We start from the raw sequence: 18,349 nt of genomic DNA, 5'->3' as shown, positions 1-18,349 counted from the left end.
AACTACATCCTCAAGGGCAATTAGGATGGGCAATGAATGCTGGCCCAACGGTACCCCCGTCCCATGAGCAGAATTTTTTTAAAAAGGTACCACAAAGGAGACTTGAGACAAATTTCAGTCAGGGGATTAGTGGCAGAATGGATATCGAGCTGGATACAAAAGGGAAAATAGAGAGTGCTTAAGGTGTTTACTCAGTCAGGCAAAAAGTGGGGAAATTGTTCCAAAAGGATTGGGATCAAGACCAGTATTAAGACCACTCATTTATATAAATTTCAAAATTTATGGATGGCACCAAATTGAGGGTGTGATTAATATGAAAGAACAAATTATAGGAAGAGAACAATAGCAACTTGCATTTCTAAAGCACCTTTGACATAACAAAAGTCCCAAGGCACTTCACACGAGAGTTAGCAAATACACTGTATTTGTTAAGCCACACACAGTGATAATTGGGCAAATGATCACAAGTTTGGTCACAGAAGCGAAAGAGTTTCATTTCGGGCAGAGTATGAAAGGATTTTGATTTGATTTGATTTATTATTGTCGCACGTATTAACATACAGTGAAAAGTATTGTTTCTTGCGCGCTATATAGATAAAACATACCATTCGTAGAGAAGGAAATGAGAATGTAGTGTTACAATCATAGCTAGGGTGTAGAGAAAGATCAACTTAATGCAAAGTAAGTCCATTCAAAAGTCTGACAGCAGCAGGGAAGAAGCTGTTCTTGAGTCGGTTGGTACGTGACCTCAGACTTTTGTATCTTTTTCCCGAAGGAAGAAGGTGGAAGAGAGAATGTCTGGGGTACGTGGGGTCCTTAATTATGCTGGCTGCTTTGCCGAGGCAGCGAGAAGTGTAGACAGAGCCAATGGATGGTTTGCGTGATGGATTGGGCTACATTCACGACCTTTTGTAGTTTCAAGGAGAGGAAAGGAGGAGGGAGAGAGATAGAAAGGGTTTCTGGAAATTTCAGAACATGGGGTTTAAGTAGCTGAAGGGATAGCCCCTGATAATTAAGTTCATGTGAAGTTAAAGGCTGTACCACTGGAGGAAGTTAGAGATAGTTAGGTCATGAGGTGGTTTAAACATGTCAAATTGGAGGCCTTGAAAAACTGGGTGCTACTGTAGGTCAGGAAGGACATTGAGATATGTGAGCATATGTAGGACAGAACATGGGCAATAGAGTTTTGCATGTGCTGACATTTACAGGGGATGAAGATAGGAGGCCAGTTCATCATTTACCTACTCCACTCATCCAATGCCTCATGACTCTGGTTTTGGAGAGACTGCACAGGAGTTTTGAATGAGGTGAAGTTGACAGAAGGTGGAAAACGGAATGGAATGAGCGTTGGAATGATCCAGTCTGAAGGAGACAGAAGTCATGAATGGGAAAGTTCGACATTTCAGAGTGTATGTAATCCTAAATTTGCTGCTGTTGAAATATTTCTACAGCAGTTTTTATAGAATCATATAATCCCTACAGTGCAGAAGGAGACCATTTGGCCCATTGAGCCTGCACTGACAACAATCCCACCTGGGCCCTAAGCCGTAATTCCTGCTAATTACCCTGCTAATCCCCCTGACATTAAGGGACAATTTAGCATGGCCAATCAACTGAACCCGCACATCTTTGGACTGTGGGTAGAAACTGGAGCACCCAGAGGAAACCCATGCAGACACGGGGAGAACGTGCAAACTCCACACAGACAGTCGCCCAAGGCCGGAATTGAATCCATGTCCCTGGCACTGTGAGGTAGCAGTGCTAACCACTGTGCCACCGTGTCACCCTTTTCCCCCCCACTGATTTCTCATTGACTTTGAAATTCTTCAATGCTGTTGATTATTCCTCAGATAACAGGACAGTCAAACCAGTTACCACCAGTGCTCTGTATTATCACAGATCTCTTTGCCTTGCTCTTCAATTTTTATTTATCCTCTCTACCAAAGTGAAAACATCTGGCCTCCACTCAGTGTATTTGCAGTACCATTCAGCACAGTACTTTTGAGAAGAACCCCACGTAACCCTGACTTTGTCCTTGGTCATTTATCCATTATTTATCACAAGTTAATCAATACCTGTCAGCAAGGCATTGTGAGTAACTTCATCAAATTACTATAGTTTGCAGTCCAGTTCAAGGGAGTTAGTTCCAAGCTGCAACAAACCTTGTGGTTTATTGGGTTATATAGCTGTTTATGCAAGGCATCATCAGCCACAATGTTGTTCAAATAGAGTCCAGTGGAAGTTCCTCTGATTGATTAACATGCTTCTGAATTATTAGCATTCCGTCTCACTCTGTCTGAGTATGTCCATCTGAGGCAGGGGCAGTGTGACCCTGGTTAAAGAGGGGGGAAGTCAGCCAAGGTTCAGCACTGCTAATCTTTATCCAGTCCAGCCTGCTGGGAAGGGTACATGCACAAGGAGCTGGGAGAATATGATCAGGTATGACTCTGATCACAGTGATCAAATATCCAGTCAACCTTCAATGCCTGGTCTTAAAGGAAGAGTGGTGAGATGATTGGGGGGGGGGGGGGGGGCGGATGGGGGGCGGTTACATGCCAGCATTAGTTAGCATCTTCCTGAGAGGAGGAGAAGAAATAAAAAATTAAAGGAGCAGCAGTCACCACATTATTTTTTCAGAAATTGTCACTAAAAGTTTTCAATTCGTGAAACAAGTCTTTGTCAAAGCTGTTCTTTAAATTTGCTTACAGACACATGAAGCGATTACATAAATCTCATTAAAAATGCATTATAGCGTCACTTTGTGCATGACATCATCCTGGCAAAAATGTCACCAGAAATAAAAGTTTCCTGAAGCCTTTATCCAGTATTATTAAACGAACAAGAAGAGCTGTTTTTGTATCAGACAGTTAAGAACTATGGCTGGTAAAGACTTAACTGGAGATGCATCTCAAAATATATATTTTTTTAACCAAGAGCTGCAGAAGGGGAGACAGCATATTAATGCGATAGGTATGTTAACAGGACTAATCCTCCTGACGTCATGCAATGGAAAGAGTATTAATAGAATTGGTTCACATTATTCCCTCGCAACCATTCTGCTATTTTACTATGAGTTGAGATCTTGGTATTTGGGTGAGTCTTGTAAACATGAACGTTTAATGGTCAGATAAGAAGCAATAGCTACCAGTCTTGGGCTGCATCAAGAGTTAAGTACTTGCTATTCATAATGCTTCCTTCTGGAGTTTCTTCTTAGTTTCCGTTGATGAATATTGATGAGGTTTCTCAAGAACTATTGTGGAAAAAAAACATCAGGGCAGTTTGTGTGGAAAAAAATAAAAAGTTGGTGAATAGTTAGTGCCTGATTCCCTGCCTTTTCTCAAACATTTTCTTCAGGTGTGATGAATATGTAACACAACTCGATGACATGCAGCGGCAACTGGCAGCGGCCGAGGATGAGAAGAAGACGCTGAACTCCCTGCTGCGTATGGCGATTCAGCAGAAACTGGCCCTTACGCAGCGGCTTGAGGACCTGGAGTTCGATCACGAGCAGTCTCGGCGCAGCAAAAGCAAGCCGGGGAAAAGTAAAATTGGCAGCCCTAAAGTAAGTGTGGAAGCGGTGGCAGGCAGCATGCCTATCCCAGCTGCTATAGACATTCTGACACTGCTTAGTCAAGGCCCACAGAAATGAGCAAGGGGCAGGCGGTTGACAGTGGTGCTTGTAGGATGGAACCATGCAGTGACACTGATCGGGCAGTGCTAAAAAGAGTGTTTGATAACCTACAACAAAAAATAAATCCGCTGCGTCATTCCTCTTTAAGGGGGAATAATTGTTTCCCCCGCCCCCTTTTTAAATTTGGTCACATCCCCAAATTTGTGCCTTTATCTTACATTTTCTTAGTGGGATAAGTGACAAATTAAAGGGGAGTGACCTGTCTGATTTCTTTTTGCCTAACCTCAATTGCCTCTCCAATTTCCATGTGTTTGTGTTAAACAAATACTTTGATCAGGAATTGGCCGTGTAGTTGCAGTATTGAGTGTCATTTCCCCCCCTCTGTTGGAGACGTCTTTGAAACCAGTTCCACCTGAAGGAAGAGGTTTGCCCTCTCACGCACAGCTCGAGTGGTACATTTAATGACTGTGGCCAGAGAGTGTCAGTGACAATGGTCTGCAGAGATTGATGAGGCCCAGATTCAGGCGCATCTCCTGTTTCCAGAAGATGAATGACAAAGTGGGAAGCCGATGTAAAGGTAAGGAGGATAAACAAACGTTTCTGAGGCAAAATATTACTTTTGAGCAGTCCCATTGCCTTCTGCCCCCTCCTACAACTCACTTACCTCATCGTAGGATTCACTTATCCAAGTTCAGTGGGGAGAGAATCATTGTCCGGGCTGCAGCTTTCTCTTGGCTGTTGTGGATGATGAGCTGTGACTGATGCTCATGTCGTCCTGCTTAAGGTAACATTTGATATTTCCTATTATGAACAGATAAAATGTCGTGACTGACGGGCAGAATGACAGTCCCGGGAGACACTCTGATTTGAAGAGTACATACAATCTTAAGTATTAACAAAGCCTTTCACGTGTCGTTAAGTCTGAAAGAATGATTTGGTAAGGTTAGTCGGATGCTGACATACAATAATTCCCCTGGGAAGCTGGAAACAATGGCAAAAACCATCAGTGAAACCCTCGTGGTTTAGGAATGTCTCGCAAGCTAGAGAAGAAATTGCAGCCTATAACACATAGAAACATAGAAACCCTACAGTGCAGAAGGAGGCCATTCGGCCCATCGAGTCCGCACCGACCACAATCCCACCCAGGCCCTACCCCCACATATTTTACCCACTAATCCCTCCAACCTACGCATCCCAGGACTCTAAGGGACAATTTTTAACCTGGCCAATAAACCTAACCCGCACATCTTTACACAGTACTCAGTACATTTGATTCTTGTGTAAGGTATTCCTTGTATGTTGCAGAGGAACGTTTTTAAATACTTCTGTGTTTGGAGTCTGCCTTTTTGGATGTTGGAACTCAGCATGGAGCTAAATGGCACAAGTATTTAAAACAGTTGACTGCTTTAGTGAGGAGTAATAATACCATTACATAATAGGCAGTGTAGTACCACAGTGTTGTATGCTTAACCAATCTTTGGTAAAAAGTACATACAGTATATATCAAGCAGCGAGCAATATATTTCATAGAGATTAGATGTCATAGTGCCCTAAAATTGAAGAAAGCCCCAAATGTCCCTTTAAGATTAATAATATCGATTGGCCACTAGAGGGCACTTGAAATTGTGATTTGATTTGATTTATTATTGTCACATGTATTAGTATACAGCGAAAAGCATTATTTCTTGTGCGCTACACAGACAAAGCATACTGTACATAGAGAAGGAAAGGAGAGGGTGCAGAATGTAGTGTTACAGTCATAGCTGGGGTGTAGAGAAAGGTTAACTTAATGCGAGGTAGGTCCATTTAAAAGTCTGATGGCAGCAGGGAAGAAGCTGTTTTTGAGTTGATTGGTACATGTTCTTAGACTTTTGCATCTTTTTCCCAACGGAAGATGGTGGAAGAGAGCATGTTTGGGGTGTGGGGGTCCTCTTGATTAGGCTGGCTGCTTTTCCAAGGTGTTGGGAAGTGCAGACAGTGTCAATGGGTGGGAGTCTGGTTTGTGTGATGGACTGGGCTTCATTCATGACCCTTTGTAGTTTCTTGTAGTCTTGGACAGAGCAGGAACCATACCAAGCTGTCATACAACCAGAAAGAATGCTATGTATGGTGTATCTGTAAAAGTTGGCGAGAGTCATAGTGGACATATCAAATTTCCTTAGTCATCTGAGAAAGTAGAGGCGTTGGTGGGCTTTCTTAACTATAGTGTCAGCATGGGGGACTAGGACAGATTGTTAGTGATCTGGACGCCTAAAAGCTTGAAGCTCTCGACCATTTCTACTTCATCCCATTGATGTAGACAGGGACATGTCCTCCACTACGCTTCCTGAAGTCGATGACATTGAGGGAGAGATTATTATCGGCGCACCAGTTCACCAGATTCTCCATCTCTTTGCTGTACTCTGTCTCGTCATTGTTTGAGATCCGACCCACTATGGTGGTGTCATCAGCAAACTTGAAAATCAAGTTGGAGGGGAATTTGGCCACACAGTCATAAGTATATAAGATTTTATAGTATCCCAAATTATGAATGAAAACAGTAGCAGTTGTTCCAGGTTTTGTTAGACCTAACTTCACAACGGGTTAGGGAACACTAGTCCTCATTCTTTCACAAAATATCTTAACAATGTATAAAATTGTTTTTTAGTACTATTTGCTTGGTTTACTTCCAGATACAAACTATCACAGGTAAGAAATACAGAATTATAATGGTCTCGCTGCATGGTTTTTGGGATTGTTTGGGCGCCTGGGAGAACCCAAAAGGTCTGCTCCAACACTGCCGATCTAGTGACCAAGAAGAGTTCATGAGATAGACACTATCTGCTAGGGGGACCAACTTTTGAGAATTGGATTCTTGTTTTTTAAAAGCCATGTTTTAAGAATAAGTCGCAGCCACAGTTGGTGTTGTCATTGCATCATTGAACTTTCCTGGATTTACCAATCTGGTAACTTGCCTTTCAGGAGGTTTCCTGTGCGGAATTGCCCGTGTCACTGTTCTGGATTCTAGTTCTTTAATGTCTAACACAATAGTGTCGTGATTAACAAACTGGAATATGCGCTCATTTGAAATAAAATGGATTGTTTCAAACTTGCATCTTTGATACCTCACAAAGAAAATAGATTTAAATGGGGAGTGTTTGATTTTATCCTTTTTACAGAATATACTTTTTAATCATTAACTAATGATTTTAGTTAATATTTAACTCAGGCAAAATATTTGTATTTAAAGACCCCCCTTAGCTTTGTCAGAAGAAATGTTTAACTAACTTTTTGTTAATTTCTAAGCACATGACCCGGTGATGTAAAACACATTGTTGTATATGTGATGGATATGGACTCCATCTTGTGTCATTTTATGATATTTCTGAATTATGTCTTCTCATCTGACATTCCAGAAAGGCCAGGTGCAGCAAATTTAAAATATTTTCTATTAATGGTTACTAGGGGCTGTTTCTTTTGTTTCTGTCCATGTGTTTGTGTCAGTATGGGAGTGGAGGTGGAACAAATAACTAGTCCGTGCAAAGACACAACTTGTTACATTGCAATAGATGTTCTGTCTGTCTGTGCAACTGCAGCTTCTTAGTAACTACTGAACAATAACTAACAAACTACAGATCCTTCATAGGAAAATGTATTTATTAGGAAAATGTCATGGGATGTGAATTTATTTAAGTAGTCACTGCCTGGGACTATCGTGGGACTATTCTATACCTTAGAATATCGTGGATCCATTGGTTTTCCTCTCAAAAATGAAAACAGCTGGAAAATCAAAGACAAAGCACCAATGAGTTTTTGATCGCTGCTTATTATATGCAAAGTCATGTTGGTGGTTTGGGAGTCAGAAGAATGTAAATCATGGGAGCACTGGCCTGCAGGAGGTTCAACAATAGGGAGGGGTGATGCCTGGAATGGATTTTAAACAAGGATATAATTTTAAACTGGGGGCAGTGGAGGAGCAGAAGTCAGTGAGGAAAAGTTTGCTGGGTCAGAGCAGGCTAGAATAGAGGTGTGGGTAAGTTTAAATGTCTGGAGGGTGAAATAATCAAACCTGGAAAGAGACTGTGCTCCTTTAGTGCATTGTAATAGTGAACTATGAACTATTATAATGCACTAAATTATTGATTACAGTTCATTTAGTTCTGCTGAATAATGACAAATTAATGGATCAAAGCAATTAGATCCTATTGATACAGTTCTTCAATTTAATATGTGGCCAAATTGATCTAGAGTAATGTGTTATGCTGGATGGTGTTGTGTTGATTGAGAGTAGGGTCTTAGGTTGTAAAGCATTAAGTTGATTTAATTCATATATCAAACTTTTAGAGAAAATGTTGCATTGCACAAGGGTATAAAATTAGCTCTTTTAGCAAACAAACGTTTCAGCCAGTCAGTATTGAAATTGCACAGTTTAGCTACTCTGGTGTCGATTTAGCGAAACAAATAAATTATCTGTTAAAAAAGCCTGACCAAAGGGATCATTTTCAACCCAGGGTTTGATGTTATGGCGCCCTTACTGTTTGTTCATTCTGAAAGCCATTCCAAATCCAGTAAAACTCTTTCAGAATGGTGAACATATAAAGGTTTCCATGTCAAATCTGATTGCTGTTGGCACACCTTAAAGCAACACATTGGATAGTACATCCACAGCATTTTTAATAAAGAATTCTTAAACCCTTTATTCTTCATAATGCCAGGTTTGTTAGCACGAATTCCCAAATGATCTGAATTAAACAACCTAGGCAACGGGGTGCATCCAAATTGATTTGAATTGATCAACTTTGAAAGAGATTTCATGGTTCATTGCTGTTTTATTACAATGTGCTGCAAATATACAGTTAACAACATCATTGGCCGGATTTTGTTGCAACAGGGGCCACCTGCTGGGTCCTTCAACTCAAAATCAAATTTGCCCCCCTAGTTTCTGAAAGTGCGGGAAACATTTTTGTTTAAATTTATCAACATTACTTTTGGCGGTCAGCAGCAAAACAGCAGCCCTTACTTTCAATTAAGTTGCCTGCAAAGACCTCTCAATCTCTGTGGCATGTATTTCCCCTTTCCTGATGTCAGTTAGAGTCTGGTGGGAAACTCAAGGGGATCTCCAGGCATCAAACAACAGTGATGTCATTGAGCAGCCAGTAAATCAGACAGTAAATCAGGAAGTTAAAAAGTAATGATTCTTTACTTTTCATAAATTTTATAGAGTTGGGACATACACATGGGATTTAGCTAGATATTGAAATATAAACATTTTTTAAGATGGATTATTTTTAGTATGTGTGTTTTTAATTATAATTAAGAAATATGAAATTTCACAAATATAAGATCAGTTTTCCAGGGCCAGAGTGATCTTTCAGCAATAATTATGAACTTAGTACTCCATTCAAAACCCAGATGCACCTCACTGACCAAAGTGTAACTATTTCAATGTTTTGTACAGCAAGTGAATGGCATAAAAGGGCACACTGTCATCTGTTTAGTGATTTCTAACTGATTGGGACTTTAGTTAAGCAGCCTTTGTGAAACATAGAATCACCAACAGCAACTTCTGGATTTTCATATGGAACTGCAGATGGCCAGACTCCAGATGTTGCAGATGGTTTCAGAGGAATAATTCTACCTGATGCTAACAATTTTGTAATCGTTACCACTGCAAACTCTAGGCCAAAAATGTCCTAAAATAATTCACAGCCTGAAGGAACAAGATTCCACATTTATAATAATTAATTTTCTGTACCAGGGAGGATGATTGGCAGACATTAATACTTATCATGTAACTAAAAGTTTGGTAATTATTAGCATTAAATCTCTGTGGCAAGTTTAGCTTATATCAACTGCATTAATAAAGCGATTCAATCCTGTTCTCACCATGGATACTGACTTGTAACCATGCGCATCTGCCTGTTGCCTTAAGTTGCTGGAGCATTTATGCAAAAATAATAATGCACACCATTTGCCTCACTTTTATTTTGACAGCAAGATATGGGCCATTTGCCCACCCATACTGCCCGTATGGGTGAGCAAAACTGCTTCAATCTCGTCCAGCCTGAGTCAGAAGGTCAGGGGGGGAAAAAATAAGGTAATGAAGTAGAAGCAGAATGGCAATCTGATGCTGATTGCAATTCCAAGGAAATTCAGGCCTGATAATTTATTAGAAAATGACGTATCGGAGTGCTGCTGGATATCTACCCTAATCCTGATATTTAAGAAGGGGTCAGTACATGCCCAGGGAATTATAGGCCTGTCAGTGGTAGGAAAAATAACGGAATCCCCACTAAAGGAGAGAATAAAAGATAATCTAGAAAATAAAGTGCAAGGTAGGAGAGATTTAAATTACAGAAACGAAAGGAGATGGTAATGGGACAGGTGGAAAAAAAATACTTCACTGGAACAGTGTAGGTGACTGAGGGTTGAGAGGTCAAACTGGCAGTGAAGTGGAGAATTAAAATTGCAGATGAGAATTATTTCTTGCCAATCAAACACATTTGCCCAGGAAGTAAAGAACAAGAAGTATGGGCTCTTATTTCTCAAGGTTGTGAATGGTGTTGGAAGATATTGTCAAATGCTGCAATATTTTTTCTGATTTTTCCTTTCTAGCTCTTTTCCCTGCCTTAGTCCAATCTTTCTTTCCCCACTTTCTCTCTCTGTACCCGATTTGACATTGAATTCACCACTCTTATTCATCCTGTTCCTTGGTCCTTCACCGAATTAATTCTCAATCCTTAATTTCTTTGGTTAAGGAGATATCTTTTATAAGCTTGCACTTAACCAGCAATGTTGTGGCAAAAAGCTTTAACTAAATGTGCAATTGTAAGTCTAATTAACGGATCTGTTGTGGGATATATACCCGACGCCAGCAAAATATGTTGTTGACTGTAAAGTAAATATCATTTGGTGCATCCTAATATTGGACATAAATTTTGTACAGCTAGCAAGTTCACAGTCTGTGTCTTTCATAGGTTACCAATGACTTCTCCATCAGTCATATGATACCATCTAGTTTGAGCTTGTTCAGACTAGAACACTGCGGTCTGAAATACATCTTTAAACTCTGCATGGACCGAATGTATTATTTTTAGTGTGGTGCTGCACTTCAGTTAATTATGACCCTAAATTACTAGCAGTGAACTTATTTGAAGCGCTGCGTTTCACCATTAACCCAATATTACTGGATGGTATTTCTTAAAGCACCACTGTCTAACCTTGATATGTAGTAATCCTGTTATACAGTGCTGGTTTTCATCCAACAGAATTTTACAGACTGTTAATTCCTTCTATAAGCCAAGCTTGTTAAATCCTAGAGATATGCTTTCAAGGAGTTGGGAATATTGAACCAGCCCTGTATTTGGGGATTTGTATGCATAATTCTTGAAAATGAAATGAAAATCTTGATGAATAATATTCTGGTTAATTTGAGAGCATGCTCCTAGCTGACTGAAATTTTGCTCTGCGTGGCGAAAAATATGCCATTCAGAGAACAGAATTAGCACAAGCAAGATGAAGTGAAATGATGTGATGTTACTCCAGTTCTAATAATTAATCTGTCTCTTCAAAATCCTCATGTCACATTAAAACAAAAACTTACCTCATCACTGAAAATGAGGAGGAAATGTTGGCCGGAATTTTACTGGCTCACCCACCACAGGAATTGGAGCGGGCGAGGGGTGGATCATGGAAAGGTCCATTCACCTCGGGCGGGATTTTATGGTTTCGTGGCGAGCGAGGCCGTTATATTCCCGCCCAAGATTTTATTTGGCTGACAGCCACAATTGGATCTGCTTATGAAAAGCAAAACTGCCTTTCTGGAGGCATTCGGTGGCCAATCATGAATCTCCCGGTGTATCTGAAAGTCATCAGTTTTTATTTTAATAGTGGGTTTGTTCCAGATGATCTGAGATAGAGTTCCTGTCAGCTGCATATGTCTTCTCACCTGATGTATCATGCAAACAAATCATTCATCCTCGATAGTGTTCCTTCAGTGCAATTTAACTTGAAGCCTTTGAACTGTTGTATATCACTTTTGTAAATTAAAATGTAAATGGTAGGTGTTCAACTCTGTGTTAAATGTTGTTCTGTGTACTGCGTTACTGAAATCTAACAATATATCATTAGACTTCAATGTTTGTTTGTTTATTAACTTTCTGCTAATTACTAACATCATTTGCCAAACATTTCCAGAGAGATTTAGTGAGGATAAACCTTGAATTTTCTTTACTACGTTCAACGATTACCTTACCCAAAATCCTGTATATTGGAATGGTTATGTCCAATTTACAGAATATGAGAGACCTAGGATGTAACAAGTTGAATGCCACTCAGGTTTTTCTGTTGTTTTTACTTTTGCTATGCCTGATTTACCTCAGCAAAAAAAAAACACCTTTCTGTGGAACTCGTTTTATTATTAGACAGGTAAGTACAGCTGGTCTCTGATAGGTTTGTCTAAACAGTAAGACTTTATCAGAAAAACTGAAAATGCTGGAGAATCTCAGCAGCTCTGATAGCATCTGTGAAGAGAGAATAGAGCCAACATTTCGAGTCTGGATGACCCTTCATCAGAATAGTAACACAGACTTTGTGTTGCTTGCAACATTTACCCTTAAACTGTAAGTTTAGTTAATGTAATTATTAACTGAATTGTTAATAAGAAGCACATGCCCCAATGTCTTCCATTCACTTAGTTTTGGTGTTTGAGCGGGTAGGTGATACTTGATTACTATACATTTGTATTCCTGTCAGTGGGAGGACACAGAGCAGACCGCTAACTCCATCAGTGAATTACCCACAAAATCACAGTTCCGGCTTTAAAATGGCACCAAATCAAAGCATTAATTAAAACAATGAATACAACATGAACATATAATTGATGGAGAGAGTTTTTGACATCTTCTCCATGGTTGCATGCAAGCTGATAATTTGTCAATATTGCTTTGTAGAACAATTTATTGACACATATGCAAATAAGTCAATTGTGGTCGACTTTAATTTTCTGATGACTCCTTGATTCAATATTTAATATTTGCATAATACTTCACCCACTTCAGGGTGTTGTTCATGTTCTTTCAAAAAGGAACAAATTGAAAAAAATCCATGCAATCCATGTTTTCTTAACAGAAAATTCAAATTCTGCTTTGAGATTTACACCACCTTTATCTTCCGTGTGCTAAAAAGTTTGAAATTTAAAATAAAACAGTTGTAAGGAACTGAAAATCAGGAGCACAGTGAGTTAACTTCTATCCTTTAAGTTCTGAAATCTCAGCTCAAACAGTAGAATCATAAAATTTTACAGCACAGAAGGGGGTACTTTGAAAAAGCTGTTACATTTAGGCCAACACCCCAGCTATTCCCTCATAATCGTGCACATTTTACATGTTTGTTCTCTTTTGCTGGGTTGCTATGGAATCAGATGCTGTTTCAATTGGTGCATTAAAAATCTGTGTGTGATCATTTCTCCTCCTTTCCCTCCTCTATTTTTTCTGTCAGTGGCTTGAAATCTGTGACCTCTCGTATGGCCCAGAGGAAAATGCTTCTCCCTGTTTTCTCTAATGAAACCACTCATGATTTTGAATATCTCTGGTGGCCTCATATTCACCTTCCCTGGCTTTTTTTCCCCCCCCCCCCCAAGTGTTTAAAAATTCAGCAAGAAAAGGTGGCAGCGCAGTCGACGGGCTGCACACCGCTTTTCTCCGAGTTAACATTTTGGGAAAGCAATCAGAAAATTCTGCCCAACATCTCTAAATCATTGAATTCCATCATCCTGGATATCATCTTTGATTAAGCTCCACTGTGTTCTTTCAAAGGCCTTAATAGCATTCCTAAAGTGTGGTGCCCAGAATTGTGCACAATACTTCAACTGAGGCCTAGCCAGTGATTTCTAAAGCTTAAACAAGTTCTTTGGCTTTGTAAATAGGGACATTGAATACAAAAACAAGTATTCCATATGCTGCCTTAACTGCCTAGTCAACTTGCCCCGCCACATTTTAATATGGAGCTTTGTGTTCCTTTGCTCCTGTGCTCCCACCTCCTCACCCCCCCCTCAAAATATGATGTGGAGATGCCGGCGTTGGACTGGGGTGGGCACAGGAAGAAGTCTCACAGCACCAGGTTAAAGTCCAACATCAGTAGTGAAGGAGCAATGCATCGAAAGCTCATGATTCCAAATAAACCTGTTGGACTTTAACCTGGTGTTGTGAGACTTCTTACTGTGCCTTCAAATTGGTATAATTTAGATTATGCTGTCTCTCCGGGTTGTTTCTTCCAGTGTGTCACTTCACACTTAAACTACATTAAATTGTGTCTGCCATCAGCAATCTGTCTGTGTCCTCTTTAAGTCTGTAACTACCCCTGCCCACTATTTCCTACATTGCAGATGATGCAAAATTTGACAAACTTCAAAATTGTACTTCCTACATCAATGTCCAGGTTACTTATAGATAACAAGAAAGGTAATGCTGCTAATACTGGGCGGCACGGTGGCACAATGGTTAGCACTGCTGCCTCACAGCGCCAGGGACCCAGGTTCGATTCCCAGCTTAGGTTACTGTCTGTGTGGAGTCTGCACGTTCTCCCCGTGTCTGCATGGGTTTCCTCTGGGCGTTCCAATTTCCTCCCACAGTCCAAAACACGTGCTGGTTAGGTGCATTCGCTATGCTAAATTCTCCCTCCCTGTACCCGAACAGGCACCGGAGTGTGGTGACTAGGAGATTTTCACAGTAACTGAATTGCAGTATTAATGTAAGCCTACTTGTGACACTGATAAAACTAAAAATTTACTACTGCTCACTGGTCCAGTATGTACTTTACTCCAGTTAGAAAGATATCTGTTCATCACTACTCTTTCAGCAATTACATACCTAAATTACCTCCATTCCTTTATTGTCATGTGCTACTATTCAGCTTAAACAAAGGGGATGATAGGTTTGTTCCTGGAACTCTAAGTAGAATGACTTTGGGTCAAGTCTCAACATAGTCCCGAATGGCATGTTCGCTTTGCAGAAATTGCTGTAATGGGAGAGCATCACAAAATACATCCGATCTTAAAGCAAAGTTCTCAATCACTTATAATTTGAAGTTATTTTCTCACATGGCCTCGTGTGAGAAAATCCTTAAAAGAGGATTTTTAAAAGAAAATTCTTATTTGATACCTTTGACCTGCCTTAAACACATTTCATGCTTGAGTTACAATAAAACCTATTTCAAGGTAACTTTATATAAATCTTATAAACAAGTTTAGCATATTGTGCAACACTAACTGACACAAAAGTGGTGCTACAAAAAAATGCATACATTTGTTTCATAGTTATCTTGTGAAACTTAACCTGCGCTCATAGCCAGGTATCCATAAAATGGTTCAGTTAAGAAATATAACCAGAGCCAGAGGCCATGCTATCTTTAACCGCATCTCCACATTAGGACAATATTCGTGCCCAATATAAGCACAACAGTAAAATGATTGTCGCGGCACAGATTTGGAATTAACATAACACAATAGGATCTAATTTCAGTAACTCAACCAAAACTTAGAACTGTTAACATTAGCTTTACAATTTAAAGGTCAGAAAGCGGCCTCTTCAGTCAGATAGCCAATAGCCTGTAGTTTTCCCCATACCATCTGTTACACATTGGTAACTTTGACTTAGTAATAGCAGCTGAAGTATGTCTTAACCAAGTCAACTGTCGTTGCTCTGAAGACATGTTGTTTCTTTTCTTGTTTCAAACCCAGACATCTGAAAATGTCATCAGGCTATGTACGATACTAATAAATCTGTCTTACAAAGTTAGGAATATTATACAGCGCAGCCTGACTGTATGGGCAAGATTAAGTGCCTATTTGCATCACTTTAGTTTGATTCTGTACATTGAAAGCATTGTTATGACACAAAAACACATGATAAAGATCTTATCTTATCAGTTGGATGTTCCCTATATTAGCACACTCTCCAAGAGCTATTTATTTAATATGTACAACATAAATATTTTGTTTTAATTTCACAATTGCCTAGTAATGGTCCAAAGTTGTTGGTAAATTTCTCTAATATTTCTTTTACTGCTTTTGCCATTATATCCTTATAGAAAAAATACTTTCCCTTATTGCCAATCTGTCTGACAGCAAATGTACATTTACAGGTGTAAGTGATGGACCACCCTAACAGACCTTTTCCTAAAATGCAATGTAAGCATTTTCATATTAACATATTGAAAAAATACCTTGAGGAAAATCCTGAACTAAACTATATTGAACCAATTAAAATTTGCTGCACCTTTTTTCAATGATGATATGAAACTTTCACACGGACACATGCAATGTTTTTGTGCTGGTATGTAGCTATAGGATTAATTTTCCAGTTCAATTTTCAGTAATGTTTCTCTGATGGAAGCACATCTCTTGGGCATGTATAAGAAACTCTGTATTTGCTTATTATGCTTCACCAGGGAGGCAGCCTCATCCTTACAGGGAATGGACTTCTCAGTCTAAAGTGCAATAGCAGTGCTTGTTCCAATAAAACTCAACTCTCATTCAACAGCTCCCTTCAGTCAGATTCTGGTGACACCTGTCAGATTAGTTCATGGCACCAATGGAATTTTGAAAGGGAGTGTGACTTTTTCAAAGGACAATGTGCAGAAGAAAGAGGGTGCTCTTCAGTCTAGTTGGCTTCCTGGGAGTATAAGTGAGTGTGGTCAGGGCAGATTGAGTTGCCCATCAGTCAGCGCTGGAGATTACTCAAGTGTGCACACCTCAAAGGGCTGGAAATATATGTAAGCTGTATAGCAGGACTTTCCTTCCTCTTATTTCCTGATCTTTTGGTTCTTTATTGCAAATTCACCTTTATCTGCCTGTTACAAACAGATTTCCCAGTCTTGACATTCTTAAAGCTGTAGTGCCCTTTTACTATTATAAGTGACTGTGAAGTTGCAATTTTTTACCTTTATAATGAGTTTTCACTGCCCTTTTAATTGCCTTTACTTTGTTCTTTCTACTGATTTCTTCTTTTTTGTTGCCATCTACTATTCTGAGTGTTACCCTCTAAATAGAAATAGTTTGTGCGATATTGGATAGGGCATTCCTTTGAGAATTCTTCTTGTTCACAGAGAACTAGACAGAGAAGAGAAGCCCCACCATTATGGTTGCTCCTGCATTGAAGGAGGGCTTAGCAGATGTGCAAGGGAGGTGAATGTGTAAACAATGCACATCTCTTGGGCATGTATAAGAAACTCTGTATTTGCTTATTATGCTTCACCAGGGAGGCAGCCTCATCCTTACAGGGAATGGACTTCTAAGTCTAAAGTGCAATAGCAGTGCTTGTTCCGATAAAACTCAACTCTCATTCAACAGCTCCCTTCAGTCAGATTCTGGTGACACCTCTCAGATTAGTTCATGGCACCAATGGAATTTTGAAAGGGAGTGTGACTTTTTCAAAGGACAATGTGCAGAGGAAAGAGGGTGCTCTTCACTCTAGCTGGCTTCCTGGGAGTATAAGGCCTCAATGATGGAATTCATCTAGCCATACAAGCTCTTTTTATCAATGGCATTTAGGATTAGGATTAGGGACTGGTTCTCTTCAGTTAACTTGCAGGTTGTAAACTCTATGTATCCATCAGAACTGCATCTTACAGGTGGATGCCAGGCACCTTAGAAACCGTCTTGATGCTTCTACCTTCTCAGCACACTTAAATGGACTTCCAGCAATAAGAACCCACTGGTGATTCTTTGGTCTTCAAATCTCCTAGACAAGCTTTGTTCTTTCAAACAGAGGTTCCATCCTAACAGTACTCCACTTTGGGTGATTTACACAAAAGCAGTCCTTTTCTCCTGCCTGACTTATCAGCACTGATTTGCTTTTGGTTTCACTGCCTCTGAGCGTGTCTGCAAGAGGCAAGAACCAGTTGCCTTCTCATTTGTGTCCAGTTGTTAAAGCTGGCATTTGCTTTCAGTAGAGCTTGACCTAGGCCCCTGTTCCCTTAGCAACCTGGTCACATGGGCCTGTCACTGGACAGAGTTCAGTACTTCACTCAATCCCCCATTCTAGGGCATTCTGTTTTACCTTAAATTAAAAGAGACAGCTTAAAATATAATAGTCCTCTGGTCTATTGAATGGTCATAACACAATCTACAATTTCACTTTTTTTAATGGCAACTTTTCCCTCAATGGACAGAACTTGAGTGCCCAACAATACTCTCTTGAGCCAGCGTTCATGACATCAAATTCAGCAGCGGCACATGCCCCTACAAGATTCAATTAAAATAAATAAATCTCACTGATGTTCTACTGTACCATCTACAGGCACAATAATATTAGGCTGTATGCTGCAAAATAACTCCAATAGAACAGAAGTCACCAAGTAGCGGATGCAATGGGAGGACCTGAAGGAGACCAAGACAATGAATGAAGGTTGAGGAGTTGCCAGCTGCAAAAAGGAAAACCAATCCCACAGCAGTTCCCAGAGAATCGTTCCATTTAGCCTTAGACATTCCTCCCAGCATCACCATTCCGGTATCATCATCCCAAAAAATAATACATCAAACCCAAATTTCATCATGATCCCTTGCTTCATCTCACCCATCTTGTACACACAGCCATTTCTCTTGTTCTAGGAATAGCACTCGGGGTAAATCAATCTTCTGCACAAATCCAGTTGGAAATAATTCTAATCGTACTAGTTTGGTATGCCTTCTACGTGTCTTATCCTGCTGCTTCTATTTGTTACTCTGGATGGAGACTATCT

The 18,349-nt window shown here is 39.9% G+C and overlaps 1 protein-coding gene across 2 annotated transcripts in view; it reads left to right on the top strand.

Annotated features, from left to right (window-relative positions):
• LOC144498659 (protein bicaudal D homolog 1-like) overlaps positions 1–18,349 on the top strand; it is a 247,428-nt gene that overhangs the window by 208,918 nt on the left and 20,161 nt on the right. For both annotated transcript variants that reach the window (XM_078220111.1, XM_078220112.1), the window contains exon 7: positions 3,355–3,562. In XM_078220111.1, coding sequence (XP_078076237.1) covers positions 3,355–3,562 — 208 coding nt within the window. The remainder of the gene's footprint in view (positions 1–3,354; positions 3,563–18,349) is intronic.

Source organism: Mustelus asterias, chromosome 9 (genome assembly GCF_964213995.1).
Source record: "Mustelus asterias chromosome 9, sMusAst1.hap1.1, whole genome shotgun sequence".
In the NCBI taxonomy this organism is placed as follows: domain Eukaryota; kingdom Metazoa; phylum Chordata; class Chondrichthyes; order Carcharhiniformes; family Triakidae; genus Mustelus; species Mustelus asterias.
Note: the sequence above shows the minus strand (reverse complement) of the source record. Positions and strands in the feature narration are given on the sequence as shown.